Below are 18,843 nucleotides of genomic sequence, written 5' to 3'. Positions count from 1 at the left end.
CTGAACAGGCAGGCAACCAAGCCTGGCATTGTTGGTGAAGTGGAGGAGGTGGTTGGTATTTTGACAGTGCATGAAAGAGTAAAGGAAGACTACCATGAAGCATCTTAATCACTTTAACCTCAAAATGCCCAGGAAAGACAAGGAAGAATTATCCCTATTCTATAGGTGTGGAAACTGAGGTACAGATGGAATGATTGACTTGCCCAGGTTTGTATGGGAAATCGCAGCCATGATTTCAACCCAGATCTGAATCTCAGGCCAGTTCCTCTACTGCTGGGACTTCCTTCTTGCCTACACTCTGCAAAGACTTTCCGTGTAAAAGACAAGACATTCCAGGTGTAACTGGCAGTGTAATGTCTTCACTGTATCAAAAAATATTTTAAAAGACAGTAAAACCTAAGGGGCATGGCTGTGCATGCACCATGGGAAATGGGAATCATGATATGGCCATGGAAAGAAGGTTGAGCAAGTGCCTGACATCATGGTATTTTATGCTTTTCTGAGACATGGGACAAATACCTCTTCCATTTTATCTGCACTGTAAAATCACTACCGTGGTTATTATAGGGACATCATAAAGGACTTTGCTTTGGAGGGGGAATAGTGGCTTTGCCACTTAGAGTCACTACAAGCCCCTTAGTTAAATCCTTCATGACAATCCTCTCCTATCACTGTGCCTGGGGGAGACTAGCGAGACTGATGCCAAGGGTGTGGATATTAGAAATATCTGTCAATCTCTTTACTGACAAAATACCCCCATCCCAACCACAACCTCTCTGGATCATAACTATTTTGCATTATCATGACATCACTTATCATTATCATCAGGCTTTCTGGCTCATTTGCTTATTACCTCCCTTCTCTCACCTCCATCCTAGAGTCTGGGCTTTCTGGGGCAAGGACTGAGCCTGATTTTATTTGGGGTATGCCTAGCACCTTGTGCTGCTAAAAATGAGCACCGGTACTCAGGGATGTCCTCATTATCAAATTCCACCTGTCCAACCCACGGCAAAGGAGGACAGAAGCAGCATCTTCCAGCAGTTAGGAACTTGCTGCAGCAGGCCAGGAGCACTGGGCTGCATTATGCAAGTTACACTCTGATTTACAGGAGACAAGAAGAAACCACACTTTTCCAGATGTGAAAAACCACATCCCTCCAAACTTTTATTTGCTTCCACTAGGTAACAGGATCTCACATTTGTCTTGGGGGCTCTGGGACACTGAGATAGGTGTGCAGGTGCATGTATGTGTGTGCATATGGAGAAGGGACTCTTAAGAGGGGATGGCAGATATCTGTAACCATCATTTGACCCATTTACTCAACAGTTTTGCAGGAAAGAGTCTTCTCAGCATGGACATCTTTTCACTACCAGGGTTAGAACATTTAGGAATAAAGTATTTAGGAAACTAATTCCATGGGAAATTCAACACCTATGTATCTTTGAGGAGCTGAGTATTTATCTCAGATAAAAAAAGAGAGATATTTAAAGGGCTTGTAGTGACTCTAAGTGGCCACTATTCCTGCTCCAAAGCAAAGTGGGGGAATCATGATTACATTATTAATTACTCAGAAAGATACACTGAAGCTGGAGTCTGTGCTTTGGTTCCTAGTGGTTGAGCCTTGCATTGCTTGGTGCCAAGTACTTGTTCTGCAGTATTGCCAATGGTAGTAGGACCCACTTCTCATTCAACAGAAGGGGAAAAGGTCATTTGAAAGTCAGGAAGACTAATATACTTCTATTAACAGGAGAACACTTGGGGAAAGGGAATGGTATCAACAATGGAGGAACTCATCTGGAGAAAGGAGAGAAGGTCGCTGTCCCTGACTTGTGAAATCCTTCCTTTCCTTGTTGAGATGGCCAACAAATTGACACTGTACTCATGGTTGATGTGGGCTTCTGTTCACAGCCTGCTGGTCTGAGATGCATCAAAGTAACTTCATAGAGACTTCCAATCAGATGGCAGATAGCAACAACTCTTAATTACCATAGTGCTGCCTGGTGGTTCTACTATCAGTGGAGAGCCCTGAATTCAGGAATTTTGGTTCTTCTTCCCACCTGCTTCTTCCACTAAAGCTTAAACCAGCTGCCATTTATGGCACAGGACAAGGCCTCTCAACTTTCAAAAGCTTTTACCCAAGGAGGTGATTGTGGTGTTAAATAGTGATGCCATTTTGATGATGTGCGTATGCTCAGGAGACACTCTGAGAGGAGCTCATTAAAGGTAGAGATCCAAGAATACATGTTACCTGCAAAACGAGGATTTCAGGATCATATTTTCTAAAAAGGATCCTGAAAATTGAAAACTCACAATTGTAAGTGCTTGCAAACCCCATGCAGAACTGTCTCTGCAGGGGCAAAATAGGCAAATGTGATTGTGCATCTATGTTTCTGAGCATAGCTTCCTGTTAGTGTAGGTGCAGACTTTGTGGAATAATGTCATGTGGTGCTTTGATTCTTATGTCTTACCCTATAGTCCCGTCAGCTAGCATTTGAGCTTTCTGTTCAATCAGGGTTGGTTATTCTGACTTTCTACTAGCTAGCTGCCTCAGACTCTGGGGCACTGCACAAAGGTTAAAAAACTAAACTTTTAGCATACAAAATGTTAGATTGGAGGATTGGGCCAAAAGAAATCTCAGGAAGTTCAATAAGGACAAGTGTGAAGTTCTGCAGTTAGGATGGAAGAATCCCATGCACCAGGACAGGCTAGGGACCAACTGGTTAAGCAGCAGCTTTGCAGAAAAGGACCTGGGGGTTACAATGGACAATAAGATGGATATGAATTAGCAGTGTGTCCTTGTTGCCAAAAAGGCTAACAGCATACTGGGCTGCAATGGTAGGAGTGTTGCCAGCGGATTGAGGGAAGTGATTATTCCCCTCTCTTCTGCGCTAGTGAGGCCACATCTAGAGTACTGTGTCCAGTTTTGGGCCCCCCACTACAGAAAGGCTGTGGATAAGTTGGAGAGTCCAGTGGAGGACAACGAAAATGGTTAGAGGACTGGGGCTTATGCGGAGAGGCTGAGGGAACTGAGTTTATTTACTCTGCAGAAGAGAAGACGGAGGGGGGATTTGACAGCAGCCTTCAACTACCTGAAGCATGATCCCAAAGAGGATGGAGCTGGACTGTTCTCAGTGGTGGCAGATGACAGAACAAAAAGCAACGTGCTCAAATTGCAGCAAGGGAAGTTTAGGTTGAATATTAGGAAAAAAACTTTCTCACTAGGAAGGTGGTGAAGCACTGGAATGGGTTACTTCAAGAGGTGGTGGTTTTTAAGGCCTGGCTCAACAAAGGATGATCTGGGATGATCTAGTTAGGGATGGCCCTGCTTTGAGCAAGGGGTTGGACTAGATGAGCTCCAGCACTAATTTTCTTGATTCTGTGAAATCTCTGACATGCTTGTGGAATTCCTGTATATTGGGAGTGTAACAAACAGCTCTAAAAATTGGGAAAAGAAAACATTCTGCACAGAGATGAGCTGTGCAGAGACAGATGGCCGAGTTCTCAGCATATTTGTGCTTTATTTGCCAAATACAAAAAATGTCAGTTCAATTAGCACTGGGAACCCCGAACCATGGTCTCTCTTAAATAAAAAGCTACCAGAGCAATGGGGTGGTTTCTACCCAAGAGTCAAGAATGCGAGCATTTGTATACATAGGTTGTGTATAGAGGGACACGATAGCATTGCTAATATCCATATCTCAAGACATAAGGCACTGTGATGAGCTCAGGGCTCACTAAACTCTTCTCTAAATTGGTGACTACATTATGTTGAAGATCATGAGAAAAAAATCTTCAGACGTCACAGATTCTTTTTGTGTCCCACGTGACACATACAGACGGTGCATTTCATGAGGTGCTGGAGTGCTCCACCCTTTCGTACTGACCATGTGTAAAGCCTCCTCTTCTCTTTCCAGATCTTCGCCTGGATATGTTCCTTTTCAGTAACCTGCCACAAAATAACTAAGGTCATCCAGAAGTTGAGACTTACATTTCTTCCTCTCTAACCTCATAGTGATACCTTTTAGAATCCTTTCTTTGGGTCCACACTGGACATCTTTCAGAGACATGCTGTAGCTCAACCAGAAGTTACTGCTTACTATGGGACTTAGGAGGTGAAATGGTATGGGAATAGATGCTCACTTCTAGTCTTAAAAATCTGTGTTAATTTGTATGGAAGGCAAAGTCCTTCCTTTCCTGTAATACACTTCAGTTGAGACTTTCAATGCACCCTAGTTCAATGTATCCAACGAAGCTCAGCTAAAAGAGCCTCCTAGTGCTCAGATACTGCTGCCTCTCCAATCCCAGCCCCTTTTAGCATCCCCTCAGTGCTGTTAATGTACTGCAGTCCTGGCCTGTGTTACCACTGCTACTGTAATACTGTTTGAGAGTAAGCCAATGAAAGTGTCCATTCTAGATCGGCTCTCCAAACTGAGTCAAGTGTAAATGAATAAATGGCATAATTAATCTTCCTCTCCACTAAGGAGCCAATTTAGAGTTTCACAGTTCTTTCATGGACATTTTGCAGATTTACTGTGAATCTGTGATTTTAGTAACACAGATCAGTCTTTCCTCAAACGAATAATTTAGGACCTGATCCTTAAGAGATTTTCACACACAGCCCCTACTTCATGGGATGGGCCTGACCTGGAAAACCTCTCCATACTCAAAATCACCCCCTCAGGACAGTGTACATACCGTTTCCGTGAGAACTGCTGGTCTATCTCCTCTAGGGACTGTCCTTTTGTTTCCGGAACAAAAAAATAAATAAAGACAACAGCTGCTACTCCCACCAATCCATAAAGAAGAAACATCCATGATAAACCTATGGCGTCTATAGAAACAGGTTCAAAAGAGTGAAAGGTTAATGAGAGAAGAGACCATTTCCATTGAATATTAATCTTAATTGAATATCACTTCTGCTGCATGGGGGATTTTATTTTGAGAATCCCATAAAACAAGGCAAGGAAAAGCCATTCCTGCATACACACAAGGCCTAATATGTAAATCAGCTGTGGAGGAAGGCAACTCCCAGCTCTACAAATCTGATGTATTTATATGCTGGGTTCTGCCTGCCAGGGCCACATAATTCCTGGAGCATGAATTAACCTCAGCTCCAGAGGCCATGCAGTACCTGATAAATTTCTCAGCCTAGAGCATCAGGCAGCTCTGTCAAGAGTCCCAAAGCTCAGTGTTTTCCTGACTAAACCAGATCCTGTACCACAGTGTAAAATAATTCACCAAAAACTATGGCTATTTTATGAGTATGCATAGAAGCTGCAAGGAACCACTTCACCAAGGGCAATGCTCAGCTTAGCTCCTAGCAGCATGACCCGTTAGTCTCTTCTGGTAGATCTATGCTCTACATTTCATGATAGTTCAAGTCTTGACTGATGTGGCAGAGTTCATCAGAAATGGGCTACATCCATTCTATTATTGCCTGACCACCAGTGGCCAGAAATTACACCCAATCGCCACACCACTGGCTAATGAAGTGTGCTGGCAGGCTGCTTTTGAAAAGGCCAACAGCAAAAAAGGGTGACATACCAATAAGATCAAGGAACGAGAGGCTAATCAGTAAATTAGCAGCCCAGTTAAAGCTGTTGCAGAAAGCAAAGGCTCTTCCTCTTATTCCAGCAGGGTAGATCTCACTGAGGACCAACCACGTCACTGCAAAGATTGGAGAGGAGAGAGAAACATGACAATTTATTTTAAACAACTTCTGTGGGATTGCAAGAAAGGCTGGACTCTGGTCCCAGGCAGCTGTTTGTATGACACGCATTTCATTGCAGAACGATAGTACTGACACAGTCCGGCAGCAGAGAGCTGTTCAGCATGAACCAAAGAGCTTTACAGAGGTGGCCAAACATTATGTTTAGGATTTTACAGATAAGGAAATTAAGATACGGGGAGCATAAATGACCCAATGTCATATAGTCGCATGCGGTAGAGTTGTGAATAATCTCTCTCTATCACCTGCAGACTGTGCTGCCTTCCACAGAGAACAGGACCTTTCAGTGTGGCTCTCCAGCAGTTTTTATGGAACTGTACTGGTTGTTGTCAAGGTTATGAAGCCTGACATGGACCTGCCATGATTTTAATCTGATCTTTTTCAAATGCCTTTAGCATTTATCCTTGCAAAGCTTCCATGTTATTTAAAACAGAATAAATAAATGCCAGAGCTCACAAGCAAGCCTACAATCACAAATCTGTATGCTTGTCTGTCTACTGCATGAATATAATTTCAAGAAAGCAGCAGCTGCTACCATGAAGCTTTCAAGAGGTTACTATATATAGCAGTAAGTGAAACCAACAGAAAAGATTCAATTTTAAGTGATCCAGATACCTGAACAGGGCCTGTCATGCCCATACAAGGCAAGCTTCATGGTCTAAAATCAAAGGAATTTGGAATAAGGATGGAACGACTTGAGGCAATGGTATAGGCTATATTTTCTTGCATAAAACATGCACGATTTCCCTTAAAAAACAGCTGCTAGAAATTGGAATGCACATTGTATATAAGAAATATGGTAAGAACCGGTTCTGCCGGTTACCAAGTAAACCTGAAAGGAGATTCTGCAGCAACCCACAGTGAACACAACGATGAGCAGGGTCAGCTCCATAACTCTGTTACTCAGTTTCTCCCTACAAGGAAAGATCTTTTTTTTTCATTATGCCTGTCAAAAACAAGGTGTGCACTATATTCTGGGATGTGTTGTATACAAGAAAATATCATATATAATTTTTCCTCTTTGGATCACTAGTTATGGTCCAATAGTTGCCAAAAGCCATTGTCAGGGGACCACTGGTTGGTAACCTCTGTGAAATGAGTTGATAATCTCACTCCAGTTCCTGGTGAATCAGTGTCTATACCACAACTGTCACTAACTGGCTCATTACCCTCAATTCTGTTGGGACAGATGCCTTGAGTGGTTGATAGGGCTGTAAAGATCTAGAAATCGAAGTCCAAGACTGTGCCAGGACGCATAGATACATGTTGGCCCTTCGCATTGTGCAGAGCAAATATTAAAGACTACATGAAGTCTCCATGTTTCCTGCCTAAAGATGGACCTTTAGGCAGGACAAAGGACTGGGATTGGACTGCATTGGACTGGGACCCAGGTGACAGAGAGAGAGAGAGATGAAGGCTGAGGGGCCCACAATGAAAAATGGAGAAACCTTCCCTGTTCCCTGCTCTGTCTTTTCCTTCTTGTGTTGCACAAGTCATTTAGTCCCTCTGTGCCTTGGTTCCCCATCTGTAATATGTAGTTACTAAAACTTCCATGTCCCCTGTGTTTGTGAGAAGCTCAGATTCCATGATGACTGAATTCATCAAAAAACTTAATAGTTTAGGTCAGAGGTAGTGTGTAGGGGATGCTATCACAAGTGTTGTAGGAGACTTTCAGTCTGCAGGGCTGGAAATCATGGGTGGGTTTGAATACAGGATATTCTGGTGGGTTTGAATACAGGATATGTTTTTGAATACAGGATATTCTGGTGGGTTTGAATACAGGATATTCTTGTGGGTTTGAATACAGGATATTTTTTTCAATTGCAGGATACTTTGTAAAGCAGGTGTGTAGCAAATGTTCCCAGAGTATTGTGAAGATAAATCTTAGTTTTATACTATGAGTTACTGCAGACTGAGGAAGTATAAACTCTGTACTTACTTGGTCCAAATCCAATTGAGAATGCGCTTACAAAAGCCATCATGCTCAGCAGCGTAATCCAATTTAAAACCATATGTTCCCTAGAAAGACCATCACTGAAAGAAGGGCTAGTGCCTTGCACCATCTCTTTATTGGACTGGGTTAGCAGGTACTTTCTCTGAGTGTGAGAAGAATCTGTAATGATCTCTCTGCTCCTAGTACTGGCAAAGACTTTTGTTAGGCCTTCTGGTCCTGTAACAGCAAGATGGGGACTCACTCGACTTTTGCCAGCAGCTAAAGTCAGTGGAATATATGATGCAGCTGGCTGGAAGGATACCGGATTTATGGTATGTTGTGCTATATTGTATGAAGCATTGGGGTCTCCATCAGTCTGACAGTCTCTGGCCATGTCTAGTGGAATGGTGTAGCTGGTGAGACCAATGATGGTGACAGAGAAAGACATCACTATGCATCCAGCAATCAGTAACACTCTTCTGCCAGCCTTGTCTGCACAGACCATTGCAATTAGTGTTGCAATCACTTTCATCACACCAAGCCCAACTGAAGCCAGGACAGCAGAAGAATTGCTCTGGAATCCCACTGAGCGGAAGATTTTGGAAGCATAGCACAGGACATTGGGCTGCCCAGTGAACTGCTGAAAGAGCACCAAGCCCAGGCCAACCAGAGTCCTGTTTCTCATGTTGTCTCGAGACCTAAAAAGGTCAAGAAATGAATAAGGCTTTTCCTTATGTGGTTCTAGTTTTGCTTCCTCTCCATCTTCATGTAATTGAATGAGGCCCTTCTGGGAGTCGCAGTCACCTGAGTTGAATTTAATGGGGTTAACTGGGAGGAAGAGGATACTGAGAAACTGTATTACAGCAGGTGCAATAGCCAGTCCAAACATGTATCTCCATCCTTCAGCCATTTCTGAGAATATGTAGTTCAGTGCATATGAAGCTAAGATGCCCACCGTGATGCCAGCTTCATAGAGAGACACCAGCAGCCCTCGCTGATGAGCAGCCACCATTTCTGAGACATATATACAGCATGCCATGGATGACACAGAAATGGAAAACCCTATGGTCATACGTCCAAATACCAGCCACATAAATGACCCAGCCAGTGTCAGAATAAGGCTGCCACAAAACAAGACCAGGTTGCTAACCAGGATTGCTCTCCTCCTTCCATGACGGTCAATGAGGATGCCCCCAACCAAGGAAGCAAGGAGAGCCCCAGTGAGCATGGAGCTCACAAGGACTTCCTGTTTGAAGCAGCTAAGTTGGAAGTCCATCTGCAGCTGCAGTAAAGCACCAGAGATAATCCCCAGCTCATATCCAAATATCAATCCACCCAGGAGAGAGACTGTTGCAGACAGCAGGAGGACCAGCAATGCATGACCTAGAAAACAGGCAAACAATGATAGATTCATTTTTCTGGCCTCATAATTGAAAACAAATTAGTAACACGACTTGGAAAGAGCAGGTCTGATAAACTGGGACCCAAGTTTTCAGCATGCAAAAATGTGTGCTTAAACTGCCTAAAGAGTTGGGATATAGATATAGATATATATCAACCATATAGATATACATGTGATAGACATACAACCAAGCAGGCATCTCTCTGGCTGTGTGTATGGAATTACAAGTGTGAACATAATCATAATAATTGCACATGCAGTTTACTTACAGGAAAGCATCTAGTTGGGGATGGGGGTGAGCAGGGGGTTGGACTAGATGTGACCTCCTGAGGTCCCTTCCAACCCTCATTTTCTATGATTCTATTGCAGCCATTTCTTGTCAGCTGGTTCTGAACACAGGCCTATGTTAACATAGTGGAGCCATGCATGATTTATAGAGGGGAATTCTTCAAACCCTCTAAACTCTCCCTTCCTTGGTTCTAAATAGGCAAAAACTTCCTAGCTAGGGAATGCAGTTTTCTCCTTCTATATTTCACTGCAGTGTGTTATCAGTATGAGGGGTTTCGGTTGTAGCCGTGTTGGTCTAAGGATATAGGCAGACAAGGTTCCTTGGGTGAATTTGATATCTTTTATTAGACCAACCCAAATGGTTGGAGAATAGTTATTAAGCAAGCTTTCAGGTTCAAGGACGAAGGGTTTTTGAACCCGAAAGCTTGCTTAATAACTATTCTCCAACCATTTGGGTTGGTCTAATAAAAGATATCAAATTCACCCAAGGAACCTTATCAGTATGATGCTCTTGGTCTCTGTTTGCAGCTTAGATACATCTCTGTGTCTTCCTTCCATCACCTGGGAACTTCACAAGTAAATCACTGGTGGAGGGAAGTTACTATTAATAGGTGCTGAGTACAGTTTCACATGCCTGTTAACACTCATTGCACAACTGGAAAGGAGAGCTAGGGCCTATCCAGTGAAACCTTCTGCATCTCGGTACTCATCCTCACATTGCCTCTAACATTTTACTTAAACACTCCTTAATTCTCTGCACTGGCTATACCTCCTTGGGGAAAATTCCTTCCACTCTTCAGTGCTCTCAATGTTACATATTTTCCCTGAAGTCTAGCATAAGTTTTGACTTCCCTAGACAGCCTTGCTCTTTGCCCTACTATCTTTTGACTATTACAAGAAACAACACTAAGTTTAGTCCTAGACATATGTGATACTAAAGCATCTCTTTTCTTGTTAGAAAGTATTTATATCAGCATACTGATGCTTTAGACAAAATTATCCTGACTTAATTGCTTGCACTTTATTTATAGCTTTCTGTAGTGTTATAAGACTTGTTTGCCTCATGTTCTGTTTTTGATCCACCCTGTAAGCTTGTGAACAGAGAGGAATGAGTAGCTGAGTTAATAAGTGGAACAGATATTAGACTTGATCTTATGACCCTTTTCTTTTTGCTGACTGTCTCCATTTTTAGGCTGTTTTACCAATACTAATAACTGAGCTAAACATATTCCCCGTATCTTCTTTTCACTAGATAAATGTTATCAAATAATCCAGCTCCTGTTGACTGTGTAATTATGTGGACAGGCAAATTGCTGTATAAGTGTGGATTACTTTTAAACTGCAGCATAGTTGTGCTCCAGGTACTAAACTCTGTAAAAATAAGGAGCCTCCAGATCATATGATTGCAAGATAAGCAAAGTGAATGAAAAAATAATGTGGTGGTGTCCTCTCTGAGAGATGTGAGGCCTTGCATTCATCTCAGCTTAGTTCACTATGTCATGCTGAACATTTTAGCAGAAATGTAGGGGTTTGTTTCCATTCTTGAATGAATGGGCAGCCACTGGGATGAAATGCAGTTAGAGAGCTACTTGCTGTAGAGGGCAGCTGACATGGAGATCCAACTCCTCTTAGCCCCAGCTTAATAGTTTAGGTGTAATGCATCATGCAGGATACTAGGCCTTCTTTAGTCTGCTGGAGAGAAATTAGGATGGAAGGGTCATCTAGTGGTAACAGAAGGGCCCACAGAAGGGCCTGCGGACGGGGTCTTTAACATGATCTATGACATTGATCAAGCAATTTAACGTTCCATGCCTCCATTTTCCATTTCTGTAAAACTGGGATAATAAAACAAACTATCTACTTGGGAGAAGTGTTTGTAAACAATGAATTAACATTTGTAAAGAGCTTATGAGAGACACAAAAGACACAAGAAGTAGGGAAAAAAGGATGAGCTGAGCAGTCTTGTTAAAAAGTCTGACTAGGATTCTCAGTGTACATGTCATGGCTACTCTCCTGCCCTCTGTATTTCTTTCTGATAAAAGCCTAAAGTTTTCTGGACCAGAAACTATCTTCTCATCTATGTTGGTGTAATACTCAGCACAATAGAGTCCCAAATCAAACAGAGCTTTCTCAGGAGCTCATTGAAGACTGTGCAATGAACTCCACTGGGAAATAGTCATCACAAACCTTACCACCTTCTGCTCCAAATGCAAAGCATGTTTCTTTGACCTGCCTTCTTTAGCATACATCACAGGCATTTTTATTTGAAAAGAAAAAAAAAAGACAGCAGGAGCAACAAAGAGGTAAAAATCCTGGAGAAACAAGCACTCTGCTGCATGTGTTTCTTGCCCTGCTGAGAATAAGAGAATAAATGTGAGGGAAGTTGGTCACATTGCCTAATCTACAACTGGTTGGCAATCAGAAACTATGGTTATGAGTGCAATATAAGATCCCATCTAGACTAGATAGCTTCTAGGGGCCTGGGGGCAATATTAATAATACCAATAGAGTCAACATATACTTCTCCAAATTACCGGTGTCTTCTAAATGCTGAGATGCAGCATAGTGCAGGAACTCACTGGAATATGATCTTTTTTCAGCATGCTACACAGATGCTGTATCATTGGTTTGTTTTATTTAAAAATACTTTTACTTTAAATAGACTATTGGGAAAAAATTATGGAGACTATGGAAATTTTTCCTCAGTCACTGTGTAAAGGTTTAGATAGTCTGTGATTAACAGGCAGTGCTGACATTTAGCTTTTCATGACACTAAGCATTAAAAGTTATTTCTCAAGGAAGGCTATATTTACATTTCTATTCATTCTGTACATTTTAAAATCTTATTTGTATTAATTTTGCCAGGCTGACCACATGCCAAAAAACCACTGTCTGTGCAGTTACCTACTCTGTTTTAATCACTTTTTGTACACATTATGTAGATAATGAGAAACAATATTTGTTCAGTAAGAACAAAAAGCCTGGCATAAAATGGACAGGCCATTAATTTTCAGCTGCAAACTCAGTTAAGTACATGCGGTCCTGCTGTGAATACAGCAGCTGATTCAATCAAATTCTGTTATAATTCTCATTAACTTTATGGGCACTAATGGTTTATGACCTTTGATTAAAATCCAGCTTGCTATGGACTCATTTCCCATGCTATATGGGGGCTCAGTGACAGGTGGTATATCCCTGCATTTGATTTTTTTATATCTGCCCTCATCTCCTCAAATTCTCACATTACTAAGTTTAGGGAAATTTGGTAGGTCCCATCTAAAAGGACAGACATTACACATAAACCAGTTTAAGTGATCAGAAACTGGTTTAAACCTGTAACAGAACCTGCACATAAACCAGTTTGAAAATGGCTGAAACCGGGTTGAGATAAACCTGGTTGAATGTAGTATCAGACTTAGCTAATTTGGGTTAAACCGGTTTATGCAATGTCTGTCCCAGACACCTTCCTGGTTTAACTTAAACCAGAGTCCCCCAGCATCCCAGATGCTTTGCAGCCCGGGGGGGGGGGTGCTCTCTGCTCCCTGGCTGGAGCTCCTGCAGGGACTGCAGGCACAGCAAATCTGCCTGGCTTCCCCATGCCCCGCCCCCTTCACCACTCCCATCTCAAGCAGGGATTCCCCACCACTCCCATCTCCCACAGCAGGGCTGTAGCCAGCACTGGTCTGCTAGGTAATGCTGAGAGGCGTCTGTGTAACACAGACAGGACAAAGGCAGACAGGACAGTGTCCACTTAGGGCTTTTTGGAGCTAATCAACAGGTCAGGTGGTACTGTCCCTCCATTCCTTCCTTGGAAAATGCTGTTTAAGAAGAGCTTGAACTGATGACAGAGGCTTTTGTTTTCTTGATAGGGTGCTAATGGCTCCCTCTCTGGTCAGGAGCAGCGAGGAGGAAGAACGCCCCCATCCCCTAATCAGAGCATCCTGCCGAGGCCTGGCCATGCCCCCCCCTCAGCTCAGCACTGTGGAAGGGAAGGGAGGACTGCTCTAGCACCACCCCGGCTTTTGCCTGAGCCACTGCAGGTATGTGCCTGCATTTTCTCAGTCCAGAGGGAATGTCTATGCATATGCAAACCAGTTCGCCCTAGCCAGGTTAGACTAACCTGCAAATCAATTCAAGCTCAGGCTTTTTGAATGTCTGCCCCTAGCCTATGTCCCTAGCCAGCTCCCCCCAACCCCCCACAGCCTGGAGCAAATGGGGAGAGGGAGAGGGATTTAATCTCCCCCTCCGTCCCCTGTCTCACCGGCAGCTGGGGCCTGCCTGGCTGGGGCAGAACAGCATTTCCCACCTCCCCACTCCAGTGGCAGGGGCGGGAGCGTGGTCAGAACCAGCTGGCATGACCCTGCCAGCCACCTGCCTCGTCCACATCTGGGGCTAGGGCTGTGGGGCTGAGCTGGGCCAGCCTGCGAGTGCTGCTGAGGGCGGACACAGAGGGGTCAGCCCAGGCTGGACCGTGGAGACTGGGCCCTTTCCAGCAGGCTGCAGATTGGGCTGGGGCCGTGGGGGCTTGCTCTCAGCTCCCTGCACGCAGCCCGGGTAGGGCTGTCATGGAGCCACAGGAAGGGCCTGGTGGGGTCAGCCTGGGCAGAGCCATAGGGGCAGGGCCTAGTGGCACGAACACCAACTGGCCAGGCAACAGGCTGCCTGGGCTGGCTCGGAGGTGCTGGCAGGCCCTGAGCCTGGCAGGCGCCTGTCGCAACCACCAGCACGCCCCCTGCCCTGTGCAGCACCACCAGCTGCACGCTACCTGGGGCTGGTGAAGCTGTTCTGCTTCCCCTGCCTCCAGCTGCCACTGCTGCTCCGCCCCTGCTGGGCCACTCTGGGTGGGTGGACAGGAAGCTTGAGCCCACCAGCTTCTGCCCAGTGCATGCAGCTCTGATTCCAGCACCCGGACACCTTCCACCCGCTCTGCCCACTCGGCACAATGAGCAGTCCCTGAGGAAGGGTGGAGCAAGGGAAAAGTGTCTTGGAGCTGGAGCCAGAGCTACATGCACTGGGCAGAAGCCAATGCGTTCAAGCTTCCACCCACCCAGGGCGGTGCTGCGCAGCACAGCAGGAGTAGGAACTGCAGCTGGAAGTGAGGGGAGCAGAACAGCCCTACCAGGCCCAGCCAGTGTGCAGCTAGTGCTTGCCTTGAGCAGCTTTTCCTTCTCCCACTTCTACCCCTGCTGCTCTGCTCCAGGCAGTGTGGGGGGAGGAAGGGGGAGTGGGGAGATGGGACATGGTGATCTGGCTCCAGCTCTGGCTGCCTTCCACCTGCCTGGTATGATGAGCAGCCCCTGCAGGTGGGTGGAGTGGGTGAAAGGCATCAGGGAGCTGGAGCCAGATCTCCATGCATTGGGCTGAAGCCAGTGGTGATGTGTAGGGGGTGCACATGCACCCCCTGAGACTGTGGGTGCACCCCCTGACATGCTGCACTCCCCGCTTAGGCGATGGGCAGGGGGGCAGGTAGGAGTGCCAGTGCCACCCCTGTGAGTGCTGGCTGGGGAGTGAGATCACCAGAAGCAGCACCATGGCCACCTCTGGGAGCACTGCAGCTGCTTTCTGATTGGCTGCAGGGGGACCCCTCACCCTGGTCACTGACTGGTTACTTGGGGGGCACATGCCCCCCTGACTAAGGTGGCACCAGTTGCCCATGGCTGAAACTTTCCCCGCCTTCTGTCCCCACCGTCGCCCAGAGTGGTGCAGCAGGGTCAGGAGTGGGAGAAGGAGGAGCCACTGGAGGCAAGGGGAAGCTGTACGCTGGCTGGATCCAGCAGGGCTGTCCTGTTCAGCTCCTTGAGGTTCCTGCTTCTGCTGAGCTGTGCAACGCCACTCTGGGTGGGTGGAAGCTTAAGCCCAGCGGTTTCTGCCCAGCGCATGGAGCTCTGGCTCCAGCTCCCTAATGCTTTCCACCTGCTCCACCTGCCCGCAAGGGCTGCTCATCATGCTGGGCGGCCAGAGCAGGTGGAAGGTGTCTGAGAGCTGAAGCCAGAGCTCCACGCGCTGGGCAGAAGCCACCAGGCTCAAGCTTCCCACCCACCCATCCAGAGTGGCACAGCAGGGGCAGGGGTAGGGGCAGCTGGAGGCAAGGGAGGCAGAACAGCCCTGCTAGCTTCGGCTAGCGTACAGCTTGTGGTACAGCTGCAGCCGCCAGGTGCTGCAAAGGACAGGGGGCGCAGAAGTGGCTGCTAGGCTCGGGGACTGTTGGCACCTCTGCTCCAGCCTGAGCAACCCGCTGCCCAGCCAGCTGCTGCCCGTGCTGCTGGGCCCAGCTGTCATAGAGCCACAGCTGGCAGGGAAGGGCTGAAGCCTGATGAAGGCCAGCCCTGCTGGGCTCTTCCCAGCTGGCTGCAGCTCCATGACAGCCCTGCCCAGCCTGGGTGTGAGGAGCCAAGAGCAATCTGGCCATACAGCCCCTGTGGCCCCAACCTAAGCCGCAGCCTGTTGGGAAGTGCCTGGCTCCCACGGCCCAGCCCAGGCTGGCCCTGCTGTGTCCGTCCTTAGCAGCGCCCACAGGCCAGCCCAACTCAGCCCCAGCCACAACCCTGGGTGGATAGCATGGCCATGCCATCTGGCTCTGGCCAAGCTCCCCACCACGTGAGCTGTGAGGGGGGAAAGCCAAGGGGGGTCCCAGTGCCCATGACAAGAGGGGAGACGGGATTTTAATTCCTGCCTCTGCCCCCCCTTTGCCTGAAATGCTGCCTGAGCTGATGTCTGGCCTCAGGGACAAGCCTGGCAAAGGCTGCTACCCCCCTCTCCCTCCAGGCACACCCTGGCTGCGGTCCCTATTGGCTGGGGGGGGAGTTTAAACCCCTCCCCAAACATACTTAGCTGCTTGCCAGGGGCCTGGCCACAGCCCCCAGGTCAGCTTCCTTCCAGCCTTGCAGCTGCTGAGGAAGGGAAGGGAGGGTTGCTCTAGCATGCCTCCCCCCTTCCCTTGGCTTCTAGCTTGAGTCACTGCAGGCATGTGCCTGCCTGCATTGCCTGTCTCAAAAGTGAATGTCTATTCACTTACAAATCAGTTTAGTCTTTGCATGTTAGACTAACCTGAAAAGATTGAATCAATTCAGACTCGTGCTTTTTGAATGTCTGTCCCTAGCCCAGGTCAAGAGTCCACTCTTCACCACAGAATAGCTACACAATTAGATCTGACTGGCAGAGGACTGGTATAGCAGTTGGTGCTGCAGTTCAGACCTTAGGCTATGCTGACTTTTGTAATGCTGCAGGTATTATTTACCTAACCTCTTTCATTGTGTCAATACTCCCAATCGATGCAACTTCCACTAACAAAAAAATTAATACTTGATCCCAATTCTTTGTTCTGTTCTTATGCTCAGAGCAGGGACTAAGGGTTGGGATGAAGACAAATTTAGCCCTTCAAGTCCTGGTTTTCCTGCGTTATCCTCTAAGGACAGATAAGGCATCTGGAAAAAATGAAACCCTCAGAACTACTTTAACCTATGCTTTGCCTGCAGAGCCCCAAAGGAGCCTCTGCCAGGTATGAACAGCCAGGGCATCACAAAATTTGGTCATGTCCTCTACACAGGGAGCCAATGCAGCAGTTCCAGCAGCTCCCTGGAGGTACCATTTCATATTGTGGCTATTTCCTCCCCTGTTATATCACTGAAGTAACATTACAGAGCCAGACCACAGGGGGGAAAATGCAATATAAATTTTGGTACTGGAGTTGGCATTTTTTTCTCTAAATTAATAATTTTGTCAAACACAGCCTGAAATTTTCATTTAAAATAACAAACAAGCAAACATTTTGTTTTCCTGTCATTTGCTACTTTTTCTTACAGCATCTGTTGTATTGTGGTCCAGCACTTCCATTCTTATAGGCAGCTGGCGGTAAAAAGGATATGGTTACAGACAGGAATATAAGAACAGGGCTGTCAAGTCCAATGCCCTGCATTCACAGGCAAGCATTAATCAAAGGAATCCCTAAAGTCACTGCTTCAGACCCTCCCCTGCAACTATAAAGAGGCATTATATAGGGTGTTCTTGATGTTTCATAACGTCACAAGTAAATGCAGGGAAAACAAGGGCGTTGCCAATACCCTGCCACTGCAGTGAGAGGGAAATAGTGGATATATTCTCAGAAAAGGCTAGGTGGGGCACAGCACTCCACAGACTCATACCTGACTGGAGAGTGCAGGCTCTACTGATCTTAAAGAGGTCTGAAACTTGCCCCACAACACAGACCAAAATATGGTTTAAGCATTCAAGAGTGACTAGTGATTTGAGGATCCTTAAGTGTCCTATGCTCATGAGTTACATCTGAGTGGGACCAGTTTTCAGACTGCTAAGGACACTTGCTTTGCCCTATTGAGGTGTATCTGATGGGCTCCCAGAACTTGACTCATCGCTAGTTTAGCTCTGGTTAGGAGCCGGGCCATGACATGTAAGTAGGGGGAATGAATGACAAGTGCCATAATTCTCAGTAATTCCCAGCTCCTAAGGGGAGGATGGGGGGTTCTTAATTAAAGCTTTCAGGAAGCAGGGGCAGCGTTATAATTCAGGAAGTGTTTGGAATAGCTGGGAACAATTGAAGTCCTGATGTCCCATGAGCTGTGGGAAGTGGCTGGGTAGCTCCCAGCATGGGTGGATCTAGGATTTTGAAGAGGGGGGGTGCAGATGATGTGGTGCATCATCCCATATAACAGCACACATTTTTCTTCAGTCAAAAGGAAACTAGAAGCTTCACTAATAGAGAGGGGCCTAAAGCGATATCATTCAATTTAAGATGGAATCATAAAAAACAAAAATCTTTATTGTCAACGTGCATTCATCCGCTATATCATATATTATATATAGAAACAACAAACTAGGCACAAATACTCCAAAGATGCTGCTGCTTCATTAGTCCTAGAGTCATTATAGTTAAATGTGCATCTCTTTCAGGTGCACAGAACAAAAGCAAGCCTTCCTGAGCATCTGGACAGTGCCCGGACAGCTTCATTGAAAGTGATTCCCACACCTGAGTGTGTTCACCTGCGTGAATGTTTTTAGCTAGGGTTAACCCAGTCTGCAGGGCGGTGAAGGGTCACCGGGAGCAGCGGGCAGACAGCAGCTGTGCAGGAGGCAGGAGAGCTCAAGACCATGGGAAAGGAGGAGGGGTGGCTAACACCTGTGGAAGAAGGAGTTCAGAGGGGATCGGACAGGAGACGAGGAGCCCCGCGGCTCCCTGGGCGCGGCCTCCCTTTCGGGGCTGCGGCCGCCGCCGGGCAGCTGCGAGCTCTGGACGGAGCAAGGGGGTGCGAGTGCTCAGTGCCCGGCTCCGCGCAGACACGAGCCCTTCCCACGCAAGCCGCAGCCCCAGCTGGATCCGTGACCAGACCGGGCAAAGCTTTACGAAGCCCCCGGCAGGGGCAGAGGAATCGTGCGGGAAGCGCTCCCCCGCACCAACAGCCCCCCCGGGGCAAGCATCGCTGCGCTGGCGCCGGCCCCTCGGCCGCCCCGCACTTACCCATGGCCGGGCAGCGGCTCCGC

General features: G+C 46.7%; 1 protein-coding gene and 1 long non-coding RNA gene across 3 annotated transcripts in view; one reads left to right on the top strand and one right to left on the bottom strand.

The window, feature by feature from the left end:
* The window catches only part of LOC112547959, a 21,251-nt gene extending 7,623 nt beyond the window's left edge, over positions 1 to 13,628 (top strand). Inside the window, exon 3 of the long non-coding RNA XR_003091745.1 lies at positions 13,221 to 13,628. This is a non-coding gene — a long non-coding RNA (uncharacterized LOC112547959). The remainder of the gene's footprint in view (positions 1 to 13,220) is intronic.
* SLC2A10 (solute carrier family 2 member 10) lies at positions 3,306 to 18,837 on the bottom strand. Of its 2 annotated transcripts, XM_025191529.1 has the most exons (6): positions 18,821 to 18,837; positions 17,152 to 17,196; positions 7,668 to 9,044; positions 5,545 to 5,667; positions 4,696 to 4,831; positions 3,306 to 3,946 (listed from the first exon to the last, which is right to left on the bottom strand). In XM_025191529.1, exons 1-6 carry the CDS (start codon positions 18,822 to 18,824, stop codon positions 3,847 to 3,849), a joined length of 1,785 nt encoding a protein of 594 aa, XP_025047314.1. In that variant the 5' UTR covers positions 18,825 to 18,837; the 3' UTR covers positions 3,306 to 3,846. The 2 variants fall into 2 exon arrangements, with proteins under 2 accessions (XP_025047314.1, XP_006016793.1); XM_006016731.3 differs by lacking the exon at positions 17,152 to 17,196 and having other exon boundaries at positions 3,307 to 3,946.
* Positions 18,838 to 18,843: the final 6 nt, after the last annotated feature.

Source organism: Alligator sinensis, unplaced genomic scaffold (assembly GCF_000455745.1).
Source record: "Alligator sinensis unplaced genomic scaffold, ASM45574v1 scaffold76_1, whole genome shotgun sequence".
NCBI lineage: Eukaryota > Metazoa > Chordata > Crocodylia > Alligatoridae > Alligator > Alligator sinensis.
This window is presented reverse-complemented; position numbering and strand designations above follow the sequence as displayed.

Coding starts and splice junctions, on each gene's coding strand:
- SLC2A10 (XM_025191529.1), bottom strand. Junction 9,045..17,151: donor ACCACAATACAACAGATGCT/GTAAGAAAAAGT, acceptor CCTGTTTTCTAG/GTCATGCATTGCTGGTCCTC. Junction 3,947..4,695: donor CAGCAGTTCTCACGGAAACG/GTATGTACACTG, acceptor ATTTTGTGGCAG/GTTACTGAAAAGGAACATAT.